The sequence below is a fragment of the Oncorhynchus gorbuscha genome, linkage group LG01 (assembly GCF_021184085.1).
Source record: "Oncorhynchus gorbuscha isolate QuinsamMale2020 ecotype Even-year linkage group LG01, OgorEven_v1.0, whole genome shotgun sequence".
Taxonomy (NCBI): Eukaryota; Metazoa; Chordata; class Actinopteri; order Salmoniformes; family Salmonidae; genus Oncorhynchus; species Oncorhynchus gorbuscha.
This window is the reverse complement of record NC_060173.1, coordinates 51,248,767-51,269,473: the sequence shown is the minus strand read 5'-3', so window position 1 is coordinate 51,269,473 and position 20,707 is coordinate 51,248,767. Positions and strand designations below refer to the sequence as shown.

Genomic DNA, 20,707 nt, shown 5'->3' with positions numbered 1-20,707 from the left:
TCAGCTTTTAACACAGAGCTGGGTAAACATTGTCGTGCCATTGAGAAGGCACGGTTCCAATCGAGAGTATTTTCAGTATCAGTCACTATGAGTGTGCCTGTTTACTAAAGAAAACCATCCATTTGTTTTATGAGGTCAGCAGTGGTGTGGTATCTGATTCCACCAAACTATTGTCTGATGTAGACGGAAATGAGTCATCATTCAATGACACATAATTGAATATACCCCCTTTTGGAATATCTACATTTCGATTGAGTTAATGGTTAAAATAACTATACTCAACTATAAACAAGTGTCATGTTTTCATTATCACTACAGAATGGCAACGTTGTTGTAAATACAAGTGTACGTATTCTCCCTTTTTCTACATGTTTCTCCCTTTTTCTCTCTCTCTCTCTCACACACACACACACACACACACACACACACACACACACACACACACACACACACACACACACACACACACACACACACACACACACACACACACACACACACACACACACACACACACACACACACACACACACACACACACACACACACACACAATCAAATCCTAACTCTTGCACTTTGGGAATTGACATCGTCCTCCGCCCTGTCACTCGTCTCCTCGGTGGGGTGACGTGGGGATGCATTATGGGAAGCTGTAGGCAGAGATTTCCGACATCATCCATAATGATGAGGTTCACCGGTTCAAATAGCTATCCCACAAACCCACTCACTTTGGAGAGGAGATATGCTCTCATTTGCTTCCTAATGAAGAGAGGTGCTACTCCCAAGGTCAAAGGTCACACTCTCAAAAGGTGCCATGTGATTGATTTCCTCAATTGGGAGAGACATGACGAAAATAGGCCCAGCTCTTGAGGAAAAGAGGAGCAGCTCTAACTCTCTCAACTCAAGAGCTGGGCCTTGTCTCTCGGACATGTAAAAGGCAAAAATAAAATGCTTCCTTTGAAGGCCCAGATAGAGTTGCTGATGCCGATAGTGTCCCTAGACAATTAGCACCGGAGAGCTGTGTGTGTGTGCGTCCACATTCTAATGGTTTGATGGTGCCCCCACCTTCATGCTGCAGAGACACGACACAGCCATGGTTGCTGGAAACTGCACCCCACCAGGTCACCCCGGCAATCAGATGGGCAGCACTCCTGCAGCCCCCCTGGACCCCCCCTCTCGACAGAGTGGACGCTAATTAGTAATGTGTCACGGGTGACAGGGAGATTGGAAGGGTCAGGGGATTTAATTGCCTGCCATTTGTTTCACAAGCCCTGCAGAGATGCCCTCGCAACATTTTACCAGGTGAACATGACTCAATGGTGTTTTTTAAAAATGACTAAAACAGGAAAATGGCCATGTTTGGATTTCTCCCGCAATATCATGCCATGCTTACATCTTATGCTGGCAATGATCATCTTTAAAGTTTACTGACTGAAATCGCTGTTTTCATTAAACACTATGAGGGACATTTCTCTATCTGTAAAAAGGTCCTCTCAACATGACCATAGCATTTGAAATAAATCACTGAATCTAAAATGGATTGGAGTAGAAAAGCTGGTGATTGTGTCACATGCAACACATTTTCCAGCTGATGTATTTAAATCTGCATTTAAATAATTGCCACCTTCTTACATTGTAAAAAACAAATAGCAAGGAGCTATCATTCCCGCTACAATATTGTGATTATCATCATGATCTGAAGCGAGTTGTTCTAAGGTTCAGACAGAAAATGCACAGTCTGGGAATTTGCTTTTAAAACCCACTTGGCGCACATAGACACAGTACAAGTCCAGATCATTTCGTAATTTAAAAAACTAGAGGTTCCAGAATTACATGAATGTATACACACAAAACCTCCAGTAAAATGACCCTACCTTCGCTGAAGCAAATCATAGTAATAATAGGTGTGTTTTCCAAAAGGGAGTGAAAAAGCACACTCCAGTTTGCGGGAGATGACAAATATTTACATAGGGGGCCAGGGATCGTGGCTGTGTTATCACAGACCGGGGACTGTGAAGATGAGGCGTCCCTCTCCGCCTCTGGAGGCTGGGGGGACAAGGGAGAGTCGTTTACACAGTGGTTGGAGTGTAAACACACTCGAGGCACAGTGACAGAAATACAGAGCCGGCTCCCGGAGCCTGGAAAACTATGGGCTGAGATACATGGAGACATGATGTATGTTCGTGGGATTGGGCAGTGAGGAGGTGGGGTTATGTTACAGCCTGAATTTAAAATGGATTAAACGGAGATTTTGTGTCACTGGCCTTCACACAATACCCCATAATCTTAAAGTGTTTTTAGGAAAAGCTGAAATGTATTCAACCCCTTTGTTATGGCAAGCCTAAATAAGTTCAGGAGAAAAGATGTGCTTAACAAGTCACATAATGCATTGCAAGGACTCTGTGTGCAATAATAGTGTTTAGCATGATTTTTTAATGACTACCTCATCTCTGTATCCCACACATACAATTATCTGTAAGGAACCTCAGTCAAGCAGTGAATTTCAAAAACTGATTCAACCACAAAGACCAGGGAGGTTTTCCAATGCCTCACAAAGAAGGGCACCTATTGGTGGATGGAAGAAATATATCACTTTGAACATGGTGAGGTAATTAATTACACTATGGATAGGGTATCAATTCACCCAGTCTCTGCAAAGATATAGGCGTCATTCCTAACTCAATTGCCGGAGAGGAAGGAAACCGCTCAGGGATTTCACCATGAGGCCAATGGTGACTTTAAAAGTTACAGAGTTTAATGGCTGTGATAGGAGAAAACTGAGGAGGGATCAACAACATTGTAGTTACTCCACAATACTAACTTTGATGACAGAGTGAAAAGAAGGAAGCCTGTACAGAATAAATATATTCCAAAACATGCATCCTGTTTGCAATGAGGCACTAAAGTAAAACTGCAAAAGAAATTGGTAAAGAAATGGGGATTCTAGCATGTATTGACTCAGGGGTGTGAATACCTATGTATATTTATGAGATATTCCTGTATTTCATTTTCAATAAATGTGCAAACATTTCTAAAAACATGTTTTCACTTTGTCATTATGGGGTATTGTGTGTAGATGGGTGGGAAAGAAATCTATTTCATCCATTTTGAATTCAGGCTGTAACACAACAAAATGTGGAATAGGTCAAGAAGTACGAATACTTTCTGAAGGCACTGTACATAAACATTAAAATATTTAACGGTTACATTTATTATCAGTGCTACTTTGAAAATGACATTCTTAAATGCTAAATTGAAATGTTAAAATGAGAAATGCATTTAGGGCCCTCTAAAGGCTAGGACCGGCCCTGTCTGTGTGTGTGTGTCAATGCCCTGTATGAGCCTCTGAGAATGATGCCACAGAGCATAGTACCGGCTAATAGGGCCCAAATGAATCGCGGATAGTAAATAAGCTCCATCATTCCTCCCTGGTTCCATTTGCGCTATAATTGATGTTAATGTGTCCATTGCGTCTGACAACACAATCACAACATACTGTACATTAGAGTAGCGCCATTAAGTTACACGAAGCCCAAAAAATTAATATAGACCATTTCACAGTAGAATAGGCCTTGACTGTGAGCTTTATTCCTAATCTTTATGACTGTGATAGACAGAAATAACAGTGTAATATTATATCATTCGGATTCTGCACACAGAGCATGTCTCGGCACAATGAGCTGAAGAGAAAAGAAAATTGGAGAAATGTATTTCGCACAATGAATTGCGGAGGTGGAAAGGAACTAGCAGTTATAAATAGAGGACAGCAGTCATTTCCAGTGTAGTTCGTAGGCGGACTATACTATCTAGGGCCCCAGTAAGAAAAATTACGTTGACGACAGGTGCATTTTAGGTGCTGAATTAAAAGGTGAAAAGTGTTGCGCTCCACTTTCTGGAGGACCGAGTTTTGAAATCAGTGAAATTAGAGTATGATAGCTAAAACACTTGTCTCTGGATTACATCTTCAATCTAAGGGCAACTATGGCATCCGTGACAGGAAGAAGCGTCCAACCATGATGTATGTGGGTAAGATAGTCTAGCTTGCTATATTTTCAGATATTACACATTTCTAATTTTGACGTAGTCTTTTCCTTTCAAGTTAAAGGGTACTGTTACCTAGCTAGCTAACATTAGCTGGCTTTCTAGCTAACTTTACGTGTATGATCTTATTATATGTATCTCAGAGCCATTTGCTTGGTTAGATATGGCCTAATGTTAGTTAGCTAACATTGAACCTGGTTGGTTAGCTACCTGCAGATTCATGCAGGGTAGTAATGTCATGAGTTGGGATTATGGTTCATTGTTTAGCTAGCTAGCTACATGTCTTAACAAAAGACTCCACTATGCAAGTAACCATTTCGGTGTGTTCGTATATTCAGTCTGGCCATCTACTCCGATTTCAGAGCACTCTCATCTGAGTGTGCCAGAGCGCAGAATAACTGATGAACGAATGAACGTCCATTAAATATGGCCGGTGTCAGTAAACTTCGGCAAAAAATCATAATTAAATTGTTGCCAGCAGCACAGGTACAGTCACCAACGCTCTGGGTAACATAAAAACAGCCTAACCAGCTGTTAGGGTGAGTAAAATGGGCAGAATGAGATGTTCTCTAATTTGTGTCTGGAAGTAGCTAGCAAGCTAGTGAATTAGCCAGTTAGCTTGGGTGCTTGACTGCCGTTTCATAACGCTCGAATCAACCCTACTCTTGGCCAGAGTGTCCAGTGTTACGCCCGAGAGCAAAATACTCTGAATTTACAAACGGACAATCTGACAACACAGTTGCAGTCACCAACGCTTTGGATAACATAAAAACAGTCTAACCAGCTCTGCGAGGACGAGTAATGTTCAGTGAGATGTTCTCTCATTTGTGTTTGGAAGTAGAAAGCAAGTTAGTCAGTTAGCTTGGGTGCTTGACTGCTGCTGTTGGTACAGAACGATTGGATCAACCCTTAAAGAGATGGTTTGGGCTAAAAATTAAGAAGAACAATACTGAATGGTTGTAGACAAAGAAGAGCTCTCCAGTTGGTACCAAAACATTCAGAGGCCATTTTCTCAAAAGTGAGGTTACAAATGTAGCAACTTTCAAAGCAGAATTACTTTCCCATTGTTCCTCACATTCAGTGTATGACATACCTTTTTGTAGATTTGTGTCTCTGCTTTATTCCAATGTTTTAAAAAAACACAATTTCAAATGTTGCTACATGAGACTGAATCAAGGCATGATGTTCAATATATTCCAATTTACAGAATAAACCAACAGGCCACATCAACGGTTACAAATCTGAACAAACAATAGATGTTTGTTTTTTTGTTGTTGTTTTTTTAACCTTTAATTTACCTTTATATAACCAGGCAAGTCAGTTAAGAACTAATTCTTATTTTCAATTACGGCCTAGGAACAGTGGGTTAACTGCCTGTTCAGGGGCAGAACAACAGATTTGTACCTTGTCAGCTCGGGGATTCGAACTTGCAACCTTTCGGTTACTAGTCCAACGCTCTAACCGCTACCCTGCCGCCCAATGTCTAGGCAATGTTTCACAAGTTTGAACATCACATTACAATACGGCACAGTTTAGTACAGTAAAGCACAGTATGGTACAGGAGAGTCAAGTTTTATTCAGTAGAGTACCGTACGGTACAGTACAGAATAGTTTCATTTAGTGGAGAAGAGTAATAATAATAATAATAATAATATATGCCATTTAGCAGACGCTTTTATCCAAAGCGACTTACAGGCATGCGTGCATACATTCTACGTATGGGTGGTCCCGGGGATCGAACCCACTACCCTGGCGTTACAAGCGCCATGCTCTACCAACTGAGCTACACAGGAGTCCACTACAGTACAGTAGAGTTGAATTAAGTAGAGTACAGTACAGTAGAGTGCATTAGAGTAAAGTAGGGTACAATAAATACAGTACACTATACTTTGCTTTGCTTTATTTTACTATGCTCTACTGTATTGTACTGCACTATACTCTACTGTACTATACTCTACTTTCATTTACTGTACAGTGTGCCGTAATGTGAGGTACTGTGCTGTCCAAACTTGAAATATAGATATCTATGTAAGACTGGTTCAGATTTGGTCCAGACTGGACTGTTTGGGCTAAATCAAGACCAGACTGGACCAAATCTCAACCAAACACACAAAAAAAGGCAGGTGTATAAAATATATTTTTATTTCACCTTTATTTAACCAGGTAGGCTAGTTGAGAACAAGTTCTCATTTGCAACTGCGACCTGGCCAAGATAAAGCATAGCAGTGTGAACAGACAACACAGAGTTACACATGGAGTAAACAATTAACAAGTCAATAACACAGTAGAAAAAAAAGAGAATCTATATACATTGTGTGCAAAAGGCATGAGTAGGTAGGTGAATAATTACACTTTTGCAGATGAACACTGGAGTGATAAATGATCAGATGGTAATGTACAGGTAGAGATATTGGTGTGCAAAAGAGCAGAAAAGTAAATAAATGAAAACAGTATGGGGATGAGGTAGGTAAAATTGGGTGGGCTATTTACCAATAGACTATGTACAGCTGCAGCGATCGGTTAGCTGCTCAGATAGCAGATGTTTGAAGTTGGTGAGGGAGATAAAAGTCTCCAACTTCAGTGATTTTTGCAATTAGTTCCAGTCACAGGCAGCAGAGAACTGGAACGAAAGGCGGCCAAATTAGGTGTTGGCTTTAGGGATGATCAGTGAGATACACCTGCTGGAGCGCGTGCTACAGGTGGGTGTTGCTCTTTGGGATAGTGTAGCCTACTAGCCTTCCTCTTGATAGCTAACCTACGAAATGTGCAATGCATATAACAAGGAACATACAGTATAACAGCAGCCACGTCAATAATCAAACCATTCCCCTTATGTTTGAGATGTTAACTATCTCTCACCACTCTGCGTAAAGTGTCAGATTTCTCCAAAGTGGAATCCTTAAAATAGGCAATGCGGGTTCTTCTTTCAGCTTCCTCGCTAAAAGCAGTGCTTCTTGGCAATCGTCACAAGCTTAACTTGCGCTGAGGCCCATATACGGTGACAGGGATGCATCAATGTCTCAGGACAACCCATCAGATGCAGAGAGAGAGAGAGAGAGAGAGAGAGAGAGAGAGAGATCAACCTCGAGACTAAACTTTTTTCATTTCATTGCACCCTGAGTCTGTGTTTTGAGAGCTAAATATAGCACTGCCCGGTGCTAGCATAGCATTAGCATGTTGCTAGCATTCTCTCTGGTGTGACTGATGCGCTGTTGGTGTGTCACGCAATTGCATCACAGAGACAAACTTTCAGGCAGGCACAGAGAGAAAAACACATTCAACTGTCAACGCCAGTGCTACGCTATTTATAGTTGCGACTATGTGTATGTATCACTATATTTCAGTGCTTGGGTGCTTTCGTCGATAAGCGCTGTATGGTAAACAGACGAGTAAAGCCCAGCGGTGTTGGGAGGACCACCTGTCTTCGATCAAGCGCGGCGCGAATTATCGGGCAGGAGGAACTCGCATTGCAAGCACCAAGCTCTATGGGAGCCACATGGGACCATACAAATACAATCCCCAATTGTGAAACCTCCGCCTGGTACGTTACAGAAACTCAGTGATGCATTGGGCTGTGTAACTCTTCAAATGTCTTTGGAGACGGAATTCAATTGATAAGCGGCTAGTTTGGCTGTGCTGTGGGAATCACAACCGGGGCAGCGAAGGTATGGCAATTGGAAGGTTCCAACCCCAAGTAAGGGCAATCGACCAGGAGCCAGAGGCAAACGCTCTTAGACTTCTCAGCAAAAGATTTCTACTTAGGTCTCCAATAAGAAAACCTCTATTGTAGCATGTGAACCCACATGTGCTTCAATGTCTGGTTTGCATGAATGGCATAATATAATGTCTGGTTTGCATGAATGACACCATATAATGTCTGGCACCACATATGAATATTATGCAGATACCACAAGAGAACCACATTCAGACAGTCCGAGGGAAAATGTAGGCTGAATGAGCTGTGAGATTTTGAAGAGCAGGTCAATGATGCTTTGGAGAAGCAGAGGAAACGGAAACAAGGAGACTCTTGTCCCACACAAATAAATAAACATGTATACAAAATGTAGTAAGCAAGAATGCTAAAGTATTCTTATTGGGTTCTGAACATTAAATACACATGAATGGAAAATCGTGCACTACATTGGCAGGTAGCCCAGTGGTTAGAGCGTTGGGCCAGTAATCAAACGGTTGCTGGATTGTATCCCAGAGCTGACGAGGTAAAAATCTGTCGTTTTGCCCATGAACAAGGCAGTTAACTCACTGTTCCCCGGTAGGCCGTCATTGTAAATAAGAATTTGTTCTTAACTGACTTGCCTAGTTAAATAAAGGTTACATTTGAAAAATGTAATTACATTTGACAAACAGCCTTTGCCACAATAGCAGTGCTTGAGCTGGGAGGTTCCAAATGAATACCAAAAAAAATGTCTAGTCTTTCCTGTTTATGATAGCATTGTAGAATGGAACGGTATGAGTGATAAGAGAAGGGATGAAGAATCCACTTTGGTAACACTTTATTTGGATAGTCCATCTGTAGATGCTCTACAGACTATCAGTAACATTTCAACTAACTATCTACTAACCCTAGCCCTAACCTTAACCCTTATCCTAACCCTAAACTAAACCCTTACCCTAACCCTTTCTCTAAACCTAACCCTAAGCGTAACCTTAGCAACAATTGCTTTTCAACAGATACACGATATATATACAAAAGTATGTGGACACCCCTTCAAATGATTGGCAGGTGTATAGAATCGAGCACACAGCCATGCACTCTCCATAGACAAACATTGGCAGTTGAATTACCTTACTGAACAGCTCAGCCGTAAAGTGGTCGGCCACACAAGCTCACAGAACGGGACCGCTGAGTGCTGAAGCACGTTCAAATCGGCTTCAGCACTCACTACCGACTTCCAAGCCACCTCTGGAAGCAACGTCAGCATAATAATTGTTTGTTGGGAGCTTCATTAAATGTGTTTCCATGGCAAGCAGTCGCACACAAGCCTAAGATCACCATGCGCAATGCCAAGCGTCGGCTGGAGTGGTGTAAAGCTTGTCGCCATTGGGCTCTGAAGCAATGGAAATGCTTTCTTAGGAGTGATGAATCAACCTTCACCATCTGTCAGTCCAACGGACGAATCTGGGTTTGGCGGATGCCAGGAGAACCTTACCTGCCCCAATGCATAGCACCAACTGTAAAGTTTGGTGGAGAAGGAATAATGGTCTGGGGCTGTTTTCCATGGTTCGGGCTAGGCCCAGTGAAGGGAAATCTTAATGCTACAGCATACAATGACATTCTAGGCGATTCTGTGCTTACAACTTTGTGGCAACAGTTTGAGGAAGGCCCTTTCCTGTTTCAGCATGACAATGCTCCCGTGCACAAAGCAAGGTCCATACAGAAATGTTTTTTTTTCGAAATCGGTGTGGATGAACTGAACTGTCATGCACAAAGCCCTGAACCCAAGCCCATCGAACACCTTCGGGATGTTCCAACATCTAGTGGAAAGCCATCCCAGAAGAGTGGAGGCTGTTAAAGCATCAAAGGGGGGACCAACTCCATAGCCCATGATTTTGGAGTGAGATGTTCGACAAGCAGGTCCCCAGATACTTTTGATCATGTAGTGTAGTTTGTTGATAGATGCTCTACAGATGGTCATACTAACCAACTTTATCTCGGTGCAGAGCCGAACCATATACATACCGACTGTCTAAATAGTCAGGAAAACAATACTTTCCTGTGGATATTTTGTCAAAACTTTAGAGCAGCTGAAGGATAAACTGCACAGACAAGCACCAAAGTTCAAAGGTCATTTTATTTAACAGTCTGGCTTCTAAGGAACATTTACACGATTTTGCATACAAATGTTTCAGGCTGTATTAGAGTTGCAAAGGGAGGGTATTACTGGGAACTTTCAAAGTGTGCTTTTCCCTTTGGATATATATTTTTACATGGACTCTTTTTAGAATTAGCACCGCAAACATCTACTTGGAACAATTTATTATAATCTTCCCTGCAAGGACTTTTGTTTGAGCCTTATCAAATGTCAAATATTAAATAATAAAATAAGATGATTATAATGTCAAAAATACAATATAACCATCAACTTAGTGAATGCCATTGGTGTTTAATATGAAGGAGTTTTCAGCATGAAATATCATTTTTTTACACACATTTATTTGACTTGTTTGTTGTCAATGTGCTGGTGGCAGTTTGTAAAGAAAACATCTATAGTTGGAAGACTTGCAGAGTAAATTGAAAATAATAGTTCATTAGATGCTTTTTTCATTAATTAGGCAATTAGGCAATTTTCTCTTGAACCATATTGTCTATCTACTAGAAACTCATGGACAATATGGATACCATTTATGAATTTGAAAAAAAGTGAGTTATTCAAGAATAAATTATTAAAGTTACGATAGATTGCAATAGATTTTCCTTTAATTACCAACATTACTGAAGATTACGGTAACTTTGGTAAACTACTGGTAGCTTTGCAACCCTAGGCTGTATATACCAATTAATTAGCCTGCTGTGCTTTGATGATCGAGGTTGTCGCATACACTCCTCCTGAAGTAGCACATGGGATAAAAATGCCCTGGCCCGAGACTAAGAGACGGTGATTGGGATCTGAGGTATGAGGCAGACATCTGACTTCCAGATGCTTCCATCAGCGCAAAGCAGACTGACAGCTCTAAAGTGCAGTCCAAGAATGGGCTCCACACACACACACACACACACACACACACACACACACACACACACACACACACACACACACACACACACACACACACACACACACACACACACACACACACACACACACACACACACACACACACACACAAACACACAGTAGGACTATGCACGCTAGCACACATAACATCATCTGTAAAAGAGCACACACACACATCTGGCTGATTATGAAACTGCTGGTCTCCTGGCTGCAGTGCATGACATGGCCTCTTTCAGGCTTGAACCTAAGGCAGAAGGTGACCAACCAATCAGTTTGCATGCAGGGATAGTGTCCTCTGTTACCTTATAGAGTCTATTTCAGTGTATGTCTATGTAGATGTTTTTGTGATATCTGCATATGTGTATGTTCTTTTTTTATTCCCATGTGTATGCGATTAATTTGAATCTGATTGAAAAGTAAGTGTGTGAGAACATGTCCCGTGCATTCCTGACTGTCTGTATGTGAGTGCCATATGTTGGAATCTTCAGAATACGAAACAGTCCTCGCAGTGCATTTGAATGTATTTGCGTGCATGGAGGTCTAATCCTAGACTGTGTGTGTGTGTGTGTGTGTGTGTGTGTGTGTGTGTGTGTGTGTGTGTGTGTGTGTGTGTGTGTGTGTGTGTGTGTGTGTGTGTGTGTGTGTGTGTGTGTGTGTGTGTGTGTGTGTGTGTGTTTTGGCAACTCAGAGACACATCCCACTCTAACAGTTGCAGGGTGGTGATGCGTTCGCTCTCAAACCCAGGCAAAGACTGCATAATGACACCATATATCCCATGTGTTTTTAGACCCATTTACAGATCTGAATCTGAGGTTATTTTATTACCAGTATTACTACTATTAGTAGCAACAGTGTACACAACATTATTGTGCCTTTGTGTAGCCTATATGTGTGTGTTATTGTGCATGTGTGTGTTTGTATTTGTGTACTCATGCGTAGGTTCTTGCGCTGTTGAATGTGTGTGCAGCCGTGTGTGTGTTGGTGTGTGTCTCAAGAGACTGATGCGAGGCTGACAGTCCCATAGATACAGACAAAGCATATTATGTCATATGTGCACCATGCGAGTCATGTGCACTTACCTCATTGGAGATGATGAAACAGAGCTACTGTGTCTGGAGCTCTGAGGAGTGGCCATTCTGGAGCTCTGAGGAGTGGCCATTCTGGAGCTCTGAGGAGTGGCCATTCTGGAGCTCTGAGGACTGGCCATTCTGGAGCTCTGAGGACTAGCCATTCTGGAGCTCTGAGGAGTGGCCATTCTGGAGCTCTGAGGACTAGCCATTCTGGAGCTCTGAGGACTAGCCATTCTGGAGCTCTGAGGACTAGCCATTCTGGAGCTCTGAGGACTAGCCATTCTGGAGCTCTGAGGACTAGCCATTCTACCTGTGTCCATACCACTTCAGCACAGCACCTGCAATAAACAACATTAGATTATTATTAGACCATCCAAAGTCACACATTGCTATTTTCTATCAATTTCACCATTTGGTAGAGTAAGTAATACACAATTTATTGCATTTTATTCCACTTGAACACGAATTGATACTTTATTAGAATCCTAAATCGAACATTTTAAAAGAAGGACCTGAACATTTTACATAATCATACACAGACAGATGCACACACGCGCTGACGCACACACACACACACACACACACACACACACACACACACACACACACACACACACACACACACACACACACACACACACACACACACACACACACACACACACACACACACACACACACACGGCCTCTTTGGCTGTGTCGTTTCCACGGCACCGTACCCACTACAATCTCTCCTTATTGATCTGCATCCAAGCCTACTATTCTTTTTTTTTACCAGAGTAATTCAATTATCAATAAAGCCCCCGTTTTAAATAGCTATAGGCCCCGGTGTGCCAGTGGAATAATATTTCTTATCTTCTAATTTATTGGCTGGCTGCCAGCCAGTAACTCTCCACTTTGAACCCAGGCAAGGGAGCTGAAGTTCTTAAGTGCCTGCAATTTTATTCTGCATTTTTATTGATGTATCCCATTTAGATTAGTCCATTTTTAAAACCCGCTGTGGCATAAGGGGGAGGGGGGGGGGTCCCATATTATAATCCATTTAGTTAATGGCATCCTGCTGTGGAATGATTACAGATTACAGATGTCATGTTTACTGTAGGACTTTGATCAGCACATAGCTACATATGAGACTCATAGTCAACTTCTCTGGCCCAGTGACTTGGAACAGGGTTAGCCACCGTGGTTTGGCTTATGAAATGGTGAGTGTTGTTGAATCAATAGATGTGAATAACCCCTTTTATACCACTTATTTCATTCCCGACAGTCACAAATGAACATGCACAGCTCCCCTGGTATTCTTTAAAAGTGGGTGAAATTGCAAACATAAAATTTGTGCATAAGTGTGCCCAATTTGAATAGGGGCTGTTGAACAATTGTTGCCATTATGCTGCTCAGTGGCAGAGTCCCACCTGTTTGCATGTTATTTTGGCATTAATAAGTGTCACATATCAGTTTGCGTAACGTAAACTATCAAAATAAAGAAAGTCGCACACTCCATGTATAAACTCCCAGCAATTGAATGGGTATTTACCAGCGTTTCGGCATCACTGTGAGGAAGGCACAGTTTATTCACCGTTAGTTAGAACCTCCACACAATTTTTTTCTTCTGGGTGTGCGCCAGCTCATGTTTTTTTAATCTACATATCAGTTTGCAAACAATGTAAAAACATTTTTTTTAAATTAAAAAGCCGCATACAAACAAGGTCTCTTTTTTGCTTTCTTGGTTAAGGCAGCTCCAAAATGCAGGTGTTTCAGCCTAGCTCAGTGCTTTCTGTGGTGGTGGGGCAGCCAGCGGAAAATACGAAGTTTAGGGGTTGGTAATGTTCTCTAGTTGCGTCTTGATTGGCTCAGTGTTCTGTCACTCATAGACACTACGTCACCGTAAATTGTAAGGGTAGAGCTAAAATATTCAAGCCTCTTGGGTGCTGCCATAGACTTCCATTAGAAGTGCCCATCCAACAAGGCTCAAGGTCATTGATCACAGATAAAAGTACATCAAATCACGTTATATCTACCTTAGCTTTGATTGGACTGATTATGTCAACATCCTACTTTCAAAGTCTTAGCTAGCAAGCGAAACAAGGAGTCATCATCATGCATCAAGTCAGCAATCTACTGGGAAATCCTTTTCAATCCTTGTCATATGAAGATAAATAATAAATAAAACGTATTGGTGCTCATCGGCCACTGGACATAAACATTACACAACAAGTTGGAAATCGCAAATTCAACAACGAGTGCTAGGGCGCCACTGCAGCCCAAGGTTCGATCCCAGGCTATGTCACAGCCGCCCGTGACCGAGAGACCCATGGGACAGCGAGCAATTGGCCTAGCGTCGTCCGGGTTAGGGGAGGGTTTGGCTGGCCGGGATGTCCTTGTCTCATCGTGCTCTAGTGACTCCTTGTGGCGGGCCGGTCGGTCGTCAGTTTGACAGTGCTTCCTCCGACACATTGGTGCGGCTGGCTTTCAGGTTAAGCGAGCAGTGTGTCAAGAAGCAGTGTGGCTTGGCTCTTGACCTTCGCCGAGTCCGTAGGCGAATTGCAGCAATGAGACAAGATTGTAACTACCTATTGGATATCACACTAAAAGGTTCAATACAACTGGGAACTCAGATCAAATTAGCTCTGACTGGGAAAATACAGATATTTTTGGAGGAATGGTCATCCAACTCTGAATTCCAAGTAGGGATTTGGGCCTCTTTCTAGAGCCTACAAGTACATTTCAAAAGTGTTGAACAACTAGTTATATTGACTACGTCCGTCCTAGCTCGCTCATTAATGTCTTAATCGAAATTACGGATCGCCTCTTATCCGCTCTTTGTCCCCTTATGCCATAGTTTGTAAATCTCAATTGTCAGTAGAAACTACATTTGTTCAAACAAGTCAGCCATATCAGCTATATTTTTATTAAAGGCTGTAAATGAGTCTGAATGAACTGTTTCGCTGACAGACAAGGCTCCGCTGACAGCGAGGTGTAGCAGTGGTAAGGTGTTGGGACTGCTGTTGGGACTCTGCTGTTGGGACAGATTAATGTAGGCCCTAACAGTTTGTCGGCACGGTTTGTCACCATTATAGTGCAATTAATGTATTGTTTCGTGTTGTATAGTTGCTTTGCTGGCATTCATCAACGAAACATTTTATTACCCCACCAAGGATTACATGCTAAAATCGCCATTGTAGAGAGAGAGAGAGAGAGAGAGAGAGAGAGAGAGGTGAGTACTGTTTCACTGCAGTCTTGGCACAGCAAGTACAGTACAGAGAGGGCAAATCTGATATCATCACCAACCAGGATTTTATCCAACATTTTGTGAGTAAAGTACATGTCAGATTAAAAATGTATCAAAGTTATTTTTATCTGCACTATGTCATCACGCACAGCCTTTTATCCACAACAAGTCAGTTTGATGGAAACACCTCTGGTGGGAAAATGCACATATTGTTTTTAAGCACATTTTAATACATTTTAATACTATGAAGGGTGAGATTGTTGCAGCTGTTGGTAGATATCATCCCCTTTGTTTTGATAGGAGGCCAGAAAACCGTCACAGAGGTCAGAGGTGATTGTAAGAGAGGGGTTGTCCAATGGGCGGAGAGGTTTGTTGATGATCGAGAAGAGCAGTCTTGGGTTTCCTTGTTCATTCCTTATGATGTTGGAGAAATAGGCAGATTTGGTTGTGGCAAGTAAGTCCTTGTGGTCTTGGTAGGCCTCCTTATGGACAATAAGCCCTGTCCGTGTGTAGAGCCATTCTAGTCGTCGTCCTATGGCTTTCATGGCACGCAGCTCAGGAGGGTACAATGGCGCTGGGATGTTGACGGAGACCACCCTTGTTTTAAGGGGAGCCAGAGCATCCAGGTGGGAGGAGAGCTCAATGTTATAATGAGCCACCAGGTCAGTCACTGAGGATACATGAGGTTCAGGGGTGTCATGTGATTGCATATCCAAGCTGTGTTAATCCTTTTTATATTTCTCGAGGTGTTGGTGCACTTGTTGGCTTGGGCATGGGGGCGGGCACACTGAACAGTATGGCCTCATGGTCAGATATGGATTTGTCCAGACCTGACAGGTTGGAGGGAGCCATGCCTGTTGTGCACACAAGGACAAGTACATGGCCTCTGTCATGGGTGGGGAAGTTTACATGCTATGTAGAGTTGAAGCAATCCAAAAGGGCAGTAAAGTCTCCGGCAAAGCACATCCTTCAGAGTCCACATGAATGTTAAAGTCCCCTAACAATAGTTTGGCAGGACACAGGGAGCTCAGCTAACTCAGAAAGAAAGACTGGAGAGGTTTTAGGTGGCCGGTAGATGAGGACTATAAGCAGTGGTTGAGGGACAGATATTGTACAGGCTATATGTTCAAAAGAGGTTGCCTGGAGTACATGTGTGACTTTGACCTTCGAGTCAGACCAATGAAGGACAGCAAGCCGACCTCTACGACCCAGAGCACAAGGTTTGACAAGGTAACCGTAGCCAGGTGGTGTTGCTTGGTTAAGCAGGTAATAGTCATTAGGTTGTTGCCATGTCTCTGTTGGGCACAGAACATCAACACATTCGTCCACAATAATGCCACTGACGAGTAGGGCTTTGTTGTTCAGGGATGAGTATTAAAAAGAACAAAACTGGCAGGTGACTGGCGAGTGGAGTGGGCTAGGATGAATGGGCTTTTGGGCAATGTTCTTAAATTGTTGCGGTCAATACTACAACATTCAGCTGCGAGAGGAGCAAGAGAGGGAGGCATACAGTTCTGTGTGGACTCTTTTGGCTTATTAATGGATTTCTAAACGCCTCATCATCTTGGATGTTTGAGTTTTTTCCGCAAGGATTCCAAAGTGGAGGAAGTACATTTCTGAGCTCCTTACTAAGGGTTTGTTCTATCCTTTTGAGACTAAGATGGAATCCACTTGAGTAAAATATGTGAGTGTCTCCCATTCCTGTACTTTGTGGTCCTTTGTAGTCCTCCAGGAGATAAGGTGAATAACTTCAATGCAGGTATTCATTGAAGGAATTCAAAAGAAAACAAATCAGCTGGCTAGCTAGACTTTGTTGATAGGAAAAAGTCACGCTTCGTATCCGGTTTCGACGTCGAGATTCAAAATTACTAGATTAAAATCCTTAAGAGTCAATCTAATGAACATGATGAAAAAAATACCCATCGAATCCACCGCATCCGCCTGGCGTCATTCCGCATCTGTGGTGGAAAGTGGCATAGCTATGGCGCTGTTTGTCAAACCTGGAAATGCCCCGAAAATTCTTCTTCTCACAAAATTGTCTGTAGTGTCCAAACGGTTTGGCCTACTAACTCGCCTGAAGGTAACCCAGACAAATTAATGGGAGCGTGGAAGCATTTTTTGTGGCAACAAAAATAAGGAGATAAATATGTTATATATATAAATATTTCCTGAGCTTATTCCTTATTTTAAAAAATGCCATTTGGGACATTGTGAGAAAGATTGGGGCTGCTGGCAAAGGGTCTTCCTGTGAAGCGACGTCGGGGATGGGGTTTTCTGAGGCCGGGAGAGCCGAGTGAGACTCATTCCGGTTTTCTTTGGCAGTGTTCAGAGTCCGGATTATCCCTGGTTGGCTCTGGAGGGTTTTCAGAATGTGAGTCAAATGACATCAGTCCGTGGCAGCCTAAGTCCCCAGCTTTGTATTTATAAGGGGTGAGTGAAGCATTTGTGGATAATACGCCTTTGACGGAGCTGTGTCGTAGGACGGCAGATCACCTGGGGGTGGATTGGCTGTCTTCTCCCCCGCTGTTACGAATCCCTTTTGGCCCGACAGTCTAGGGGGGATGGTAATGAGACCCGTAACATAACTCATGCAAATTATTATTGTGACAAAGTAAAAGTGTGAACGAAATAACCACGACAACAGAAATCTACCGTCAAACTCTAGGTTTATTTATAAACACACGGTAATGGGGGGAGCAGGAAAAGGGGCTGAGCTGGACCCAAGGAAAGAAACAATAAGTATTCAAAAACACCCCTAAGCTAGACTAGCCTACTTTAACAACAGCTAACTAACTAACCAAAAATACAGTGGGTGGTGGTCCGCCCAGTTCTAACTAGTGTATTTAACAAAGTTCACCTACGGGTAGTGTATGCCCATGGGCGACTTGTCTTGGTTTCCCCCTTTTCCCACCAGCAATCAAACACAAACACCATAAACAAAAACAATACTCACAGGTGATGACAAAGTGCTATGAGGTGCTTAAACAAAAGAGAGGTTAAGACATAAAGCGAGAGTGAAACACAGAGACCTACAGACATGGCATTTACAGAGAGATTGAGCTGAGCTTTGAGCTGAGCTGAGCTGAGCTAAACTGAACAAACAAATGATGGGGTTTTTAAACCATGGGGAAGGAACTGTGATAGGTCAGGAAATAGGAGGAGGTGTGTCTTCTGATTGATGATTGATTGTTGACTGATTGGGGAGTGATGGTTTTCACCTGTGAGGGGAGAAGGAGAGAAAAGAAACACACACACAGGATACACACACACACAGGATAACTGTATCCGTAACACCCGCAGTGGAATTACTCCAGGAATTAGAGGTCGTTTTTTACCGTCTTGGTGCTTCTGGGCAGCGGTGGACGTCTTGGCACAGACACCATTCTGGGTCGAAGGAGTGTGGGATGAAAGCAGATCCCCCCCCGCAGCGCAGGGGAAGAAGCAGACCTCGCGACCATAGGTGGAGGCTGGGGGCTTGTTCTTGGGGGCCTACTCCCCATGCATTTAGAGTGACAGCAGTGCTACCAAGTGGCTCGTCAATGGGGGAAAGTTGCCAATTTGTCAGTGTGGGTCGGGTATCAGAATGGCTGTACCACAAAACATTGTTTCTACCCAAGGTTCCTCTCTGTTCAGGGGTATCAAGAGTGCGGTATTGTCCAGATGTGGGCATAATAAACAGTTTCTTCCCCACATTTGTCAATAGTGGTGGATATTTTAAAAAACATGAGAGAAAAAAACAAAGGATCCCAGTCCTCAGAGCAGCATTCTGCAGCCTTCAGGAGATAATGTATGGGAGACTGGCAGCGTGCTCCGTCCAGTGGCGTTTCACCATGGCTGATGAGGACAGTGACAAGGGGGTACAGTCTGCAGATCGCTGTGCTCCTCTTTTTTTGTGGCGTTATTACGTCAATGATCTCCGAGGTCATAGCGCCTGTCTTAAGAGAGGTGGTCCCTGGTGTCAAAAGTACAGAGCAGTTGGTACAGCCAGTAATTCTTAATTCCCAACAGCGAAGGAATATTGCGTCCCATCCTGGACTTCAAAATGCTCACACTTCGCAGGCTATTGCAGTCGGTGGGTGTGGCGTATGACTTCCTGGTTCTGCCTTTAAGGCTCACCCTACTGCCCTGCACCTTTTCTATGGTTGTGGAGATGGCTTTGGCACCTGTGCAGTGCGAGGGGGGATCAGCATATTGGCCTATCTGGATGATTAGCTGAACATAGCAGAGTCGAGGGAACAGGTTCAGCTCCACACTGCCAAGCTGGTTTCCCATTTTCAGTCTCTGGGGTTCATAATTAATTCAAAGAAAAGTTGTTTGACTCCGGCTCAGCGCATTCAGTTTGTAGGGCGCTGCATTTAAATTATCTAGAGCTAATAAAAGTGTTTTTTTTAGAGCTGATGCTTTTCCTTCTGATGTTGGATGGACAGCATATTGGCCTATCTGGATGATAAGGTACTACAATAGGATGGTGGTGGCTCATATGGAGCAGTGCTTATTTTTTAATATTTTTTTTACCTTTATTTAACCAGGCAAGTCAATTAAGAACAACTTCTTATTTTCACTGACGGCCTAGGAACAGTGGGTTAACTGCCTGTTCAGGGGCAGACCGACAGATTTGTACCTTGTCAGCTCAGGGGTTTAAACTCACAACCTTCCAGTTACTAGTCCAACGCTCTAACCACTAGGCTACCCTGCCGCCCAGTATGTCTAACGTATCTTCCCGGATCTCTCAACGTGGGTGCGGATCTACCTTTCTAGGGGGGATCCTAGCTCTACGCAGTGGAAACTGCAACCCTCGGTGGTTGCCCAGACATAGGACCGTTTCAGCAGAGTCGACGTAGATCTTTAAGTATCACGAGAAAACTTGCATTGTCGTCTGTTTTTCTCAATGAGCGATCTGGCTGGGCTCTCTGTTGGGAACCGATATTTTGGAGTATCAGTGGCCTCGGACCCTGCGCTATGATTTTCCCCCGGTGGTCCTGATTCAAGCCACCGTGGAGAAGGTCCGCCAGGAGAGTCTGTTATTGAATCTTGTGGCTCCTTGTTGCCCCAGACAACCCTGGTTCCCGGAGATTATCCACCTGTTGGGCGGGGACCCTTGAAGGGTTCCGTGTCATCGGCGCATGGGAGAGTTTGGCACCCACAACCACAGATCTCTGTGGGGTTGGGCCCTGAAAAGGTTGAATTTGACGGATAGTGATTACGACTATGCAGTCGGGCTTCTGCGCCCTCTACGAGAAGGTTATGTGCATAAGTGGCACATGTTTGAGGTTCTTTGGTGGACATTTTGATGTTCTTGCATTAACTTTTTGAGCTGGGCCTTTCTTTTCCCACATTAAAGGTTTATATGGCAGCCACCTCGGCGTGTCATGAAGAGATTGACGACTCTACCCTGGGGTCTCATCCCCTGGTGGTGCGGTTCCTGAAAGGTTGTGTCGGCTCAGACCAGTGTCTAAGCCTATGGCACTGACCTCAGGGACCTGACTTTGGTCCTGGACACTGTGTGAGCCTCCGTTTGAACCATTGGAGTCTGTGGACCTGAAGGTCCTTTCCTACAAGACTACTACGCTAATGGCCTTGGCGTCGGCCAAGCTCGTTGGGGATCTCCACAAGCTAGTAGTACACCCTTCCTG

The 20,707-nt window shown here is 43.4% G+C and overlaps 1 protein-coding gene across 3 annotated transcripts in view; it reads right to left on the bottom strand.

Moving 5' to 3' along the window:
- The window catches only part of LOC124039276 (protein inscuteable homolog), a 92,575-nt gene that overhangs the window by 37,941 nt on the left and 33,927 nt on the right, over positions 1 to 20,707 (bottom strand). For all 3 annotated transcript variants that reach the window (XM_046355208.1, XM_046355223.1, XM_046355216.1), the window contains exon 2: positions 11,855 to 12,183. In XM_046355208.1, coding sequence (XP_046211164.1) covers positions 11,855 to 12,165 — 311 coding nt within the window. In that variant the 5' untranslated portion in view covers positions 12,166 to 12,183. The remainder of the gene's footprint in view (positions 1 to 11,854; positions 12,184 to 20,707) is intronic.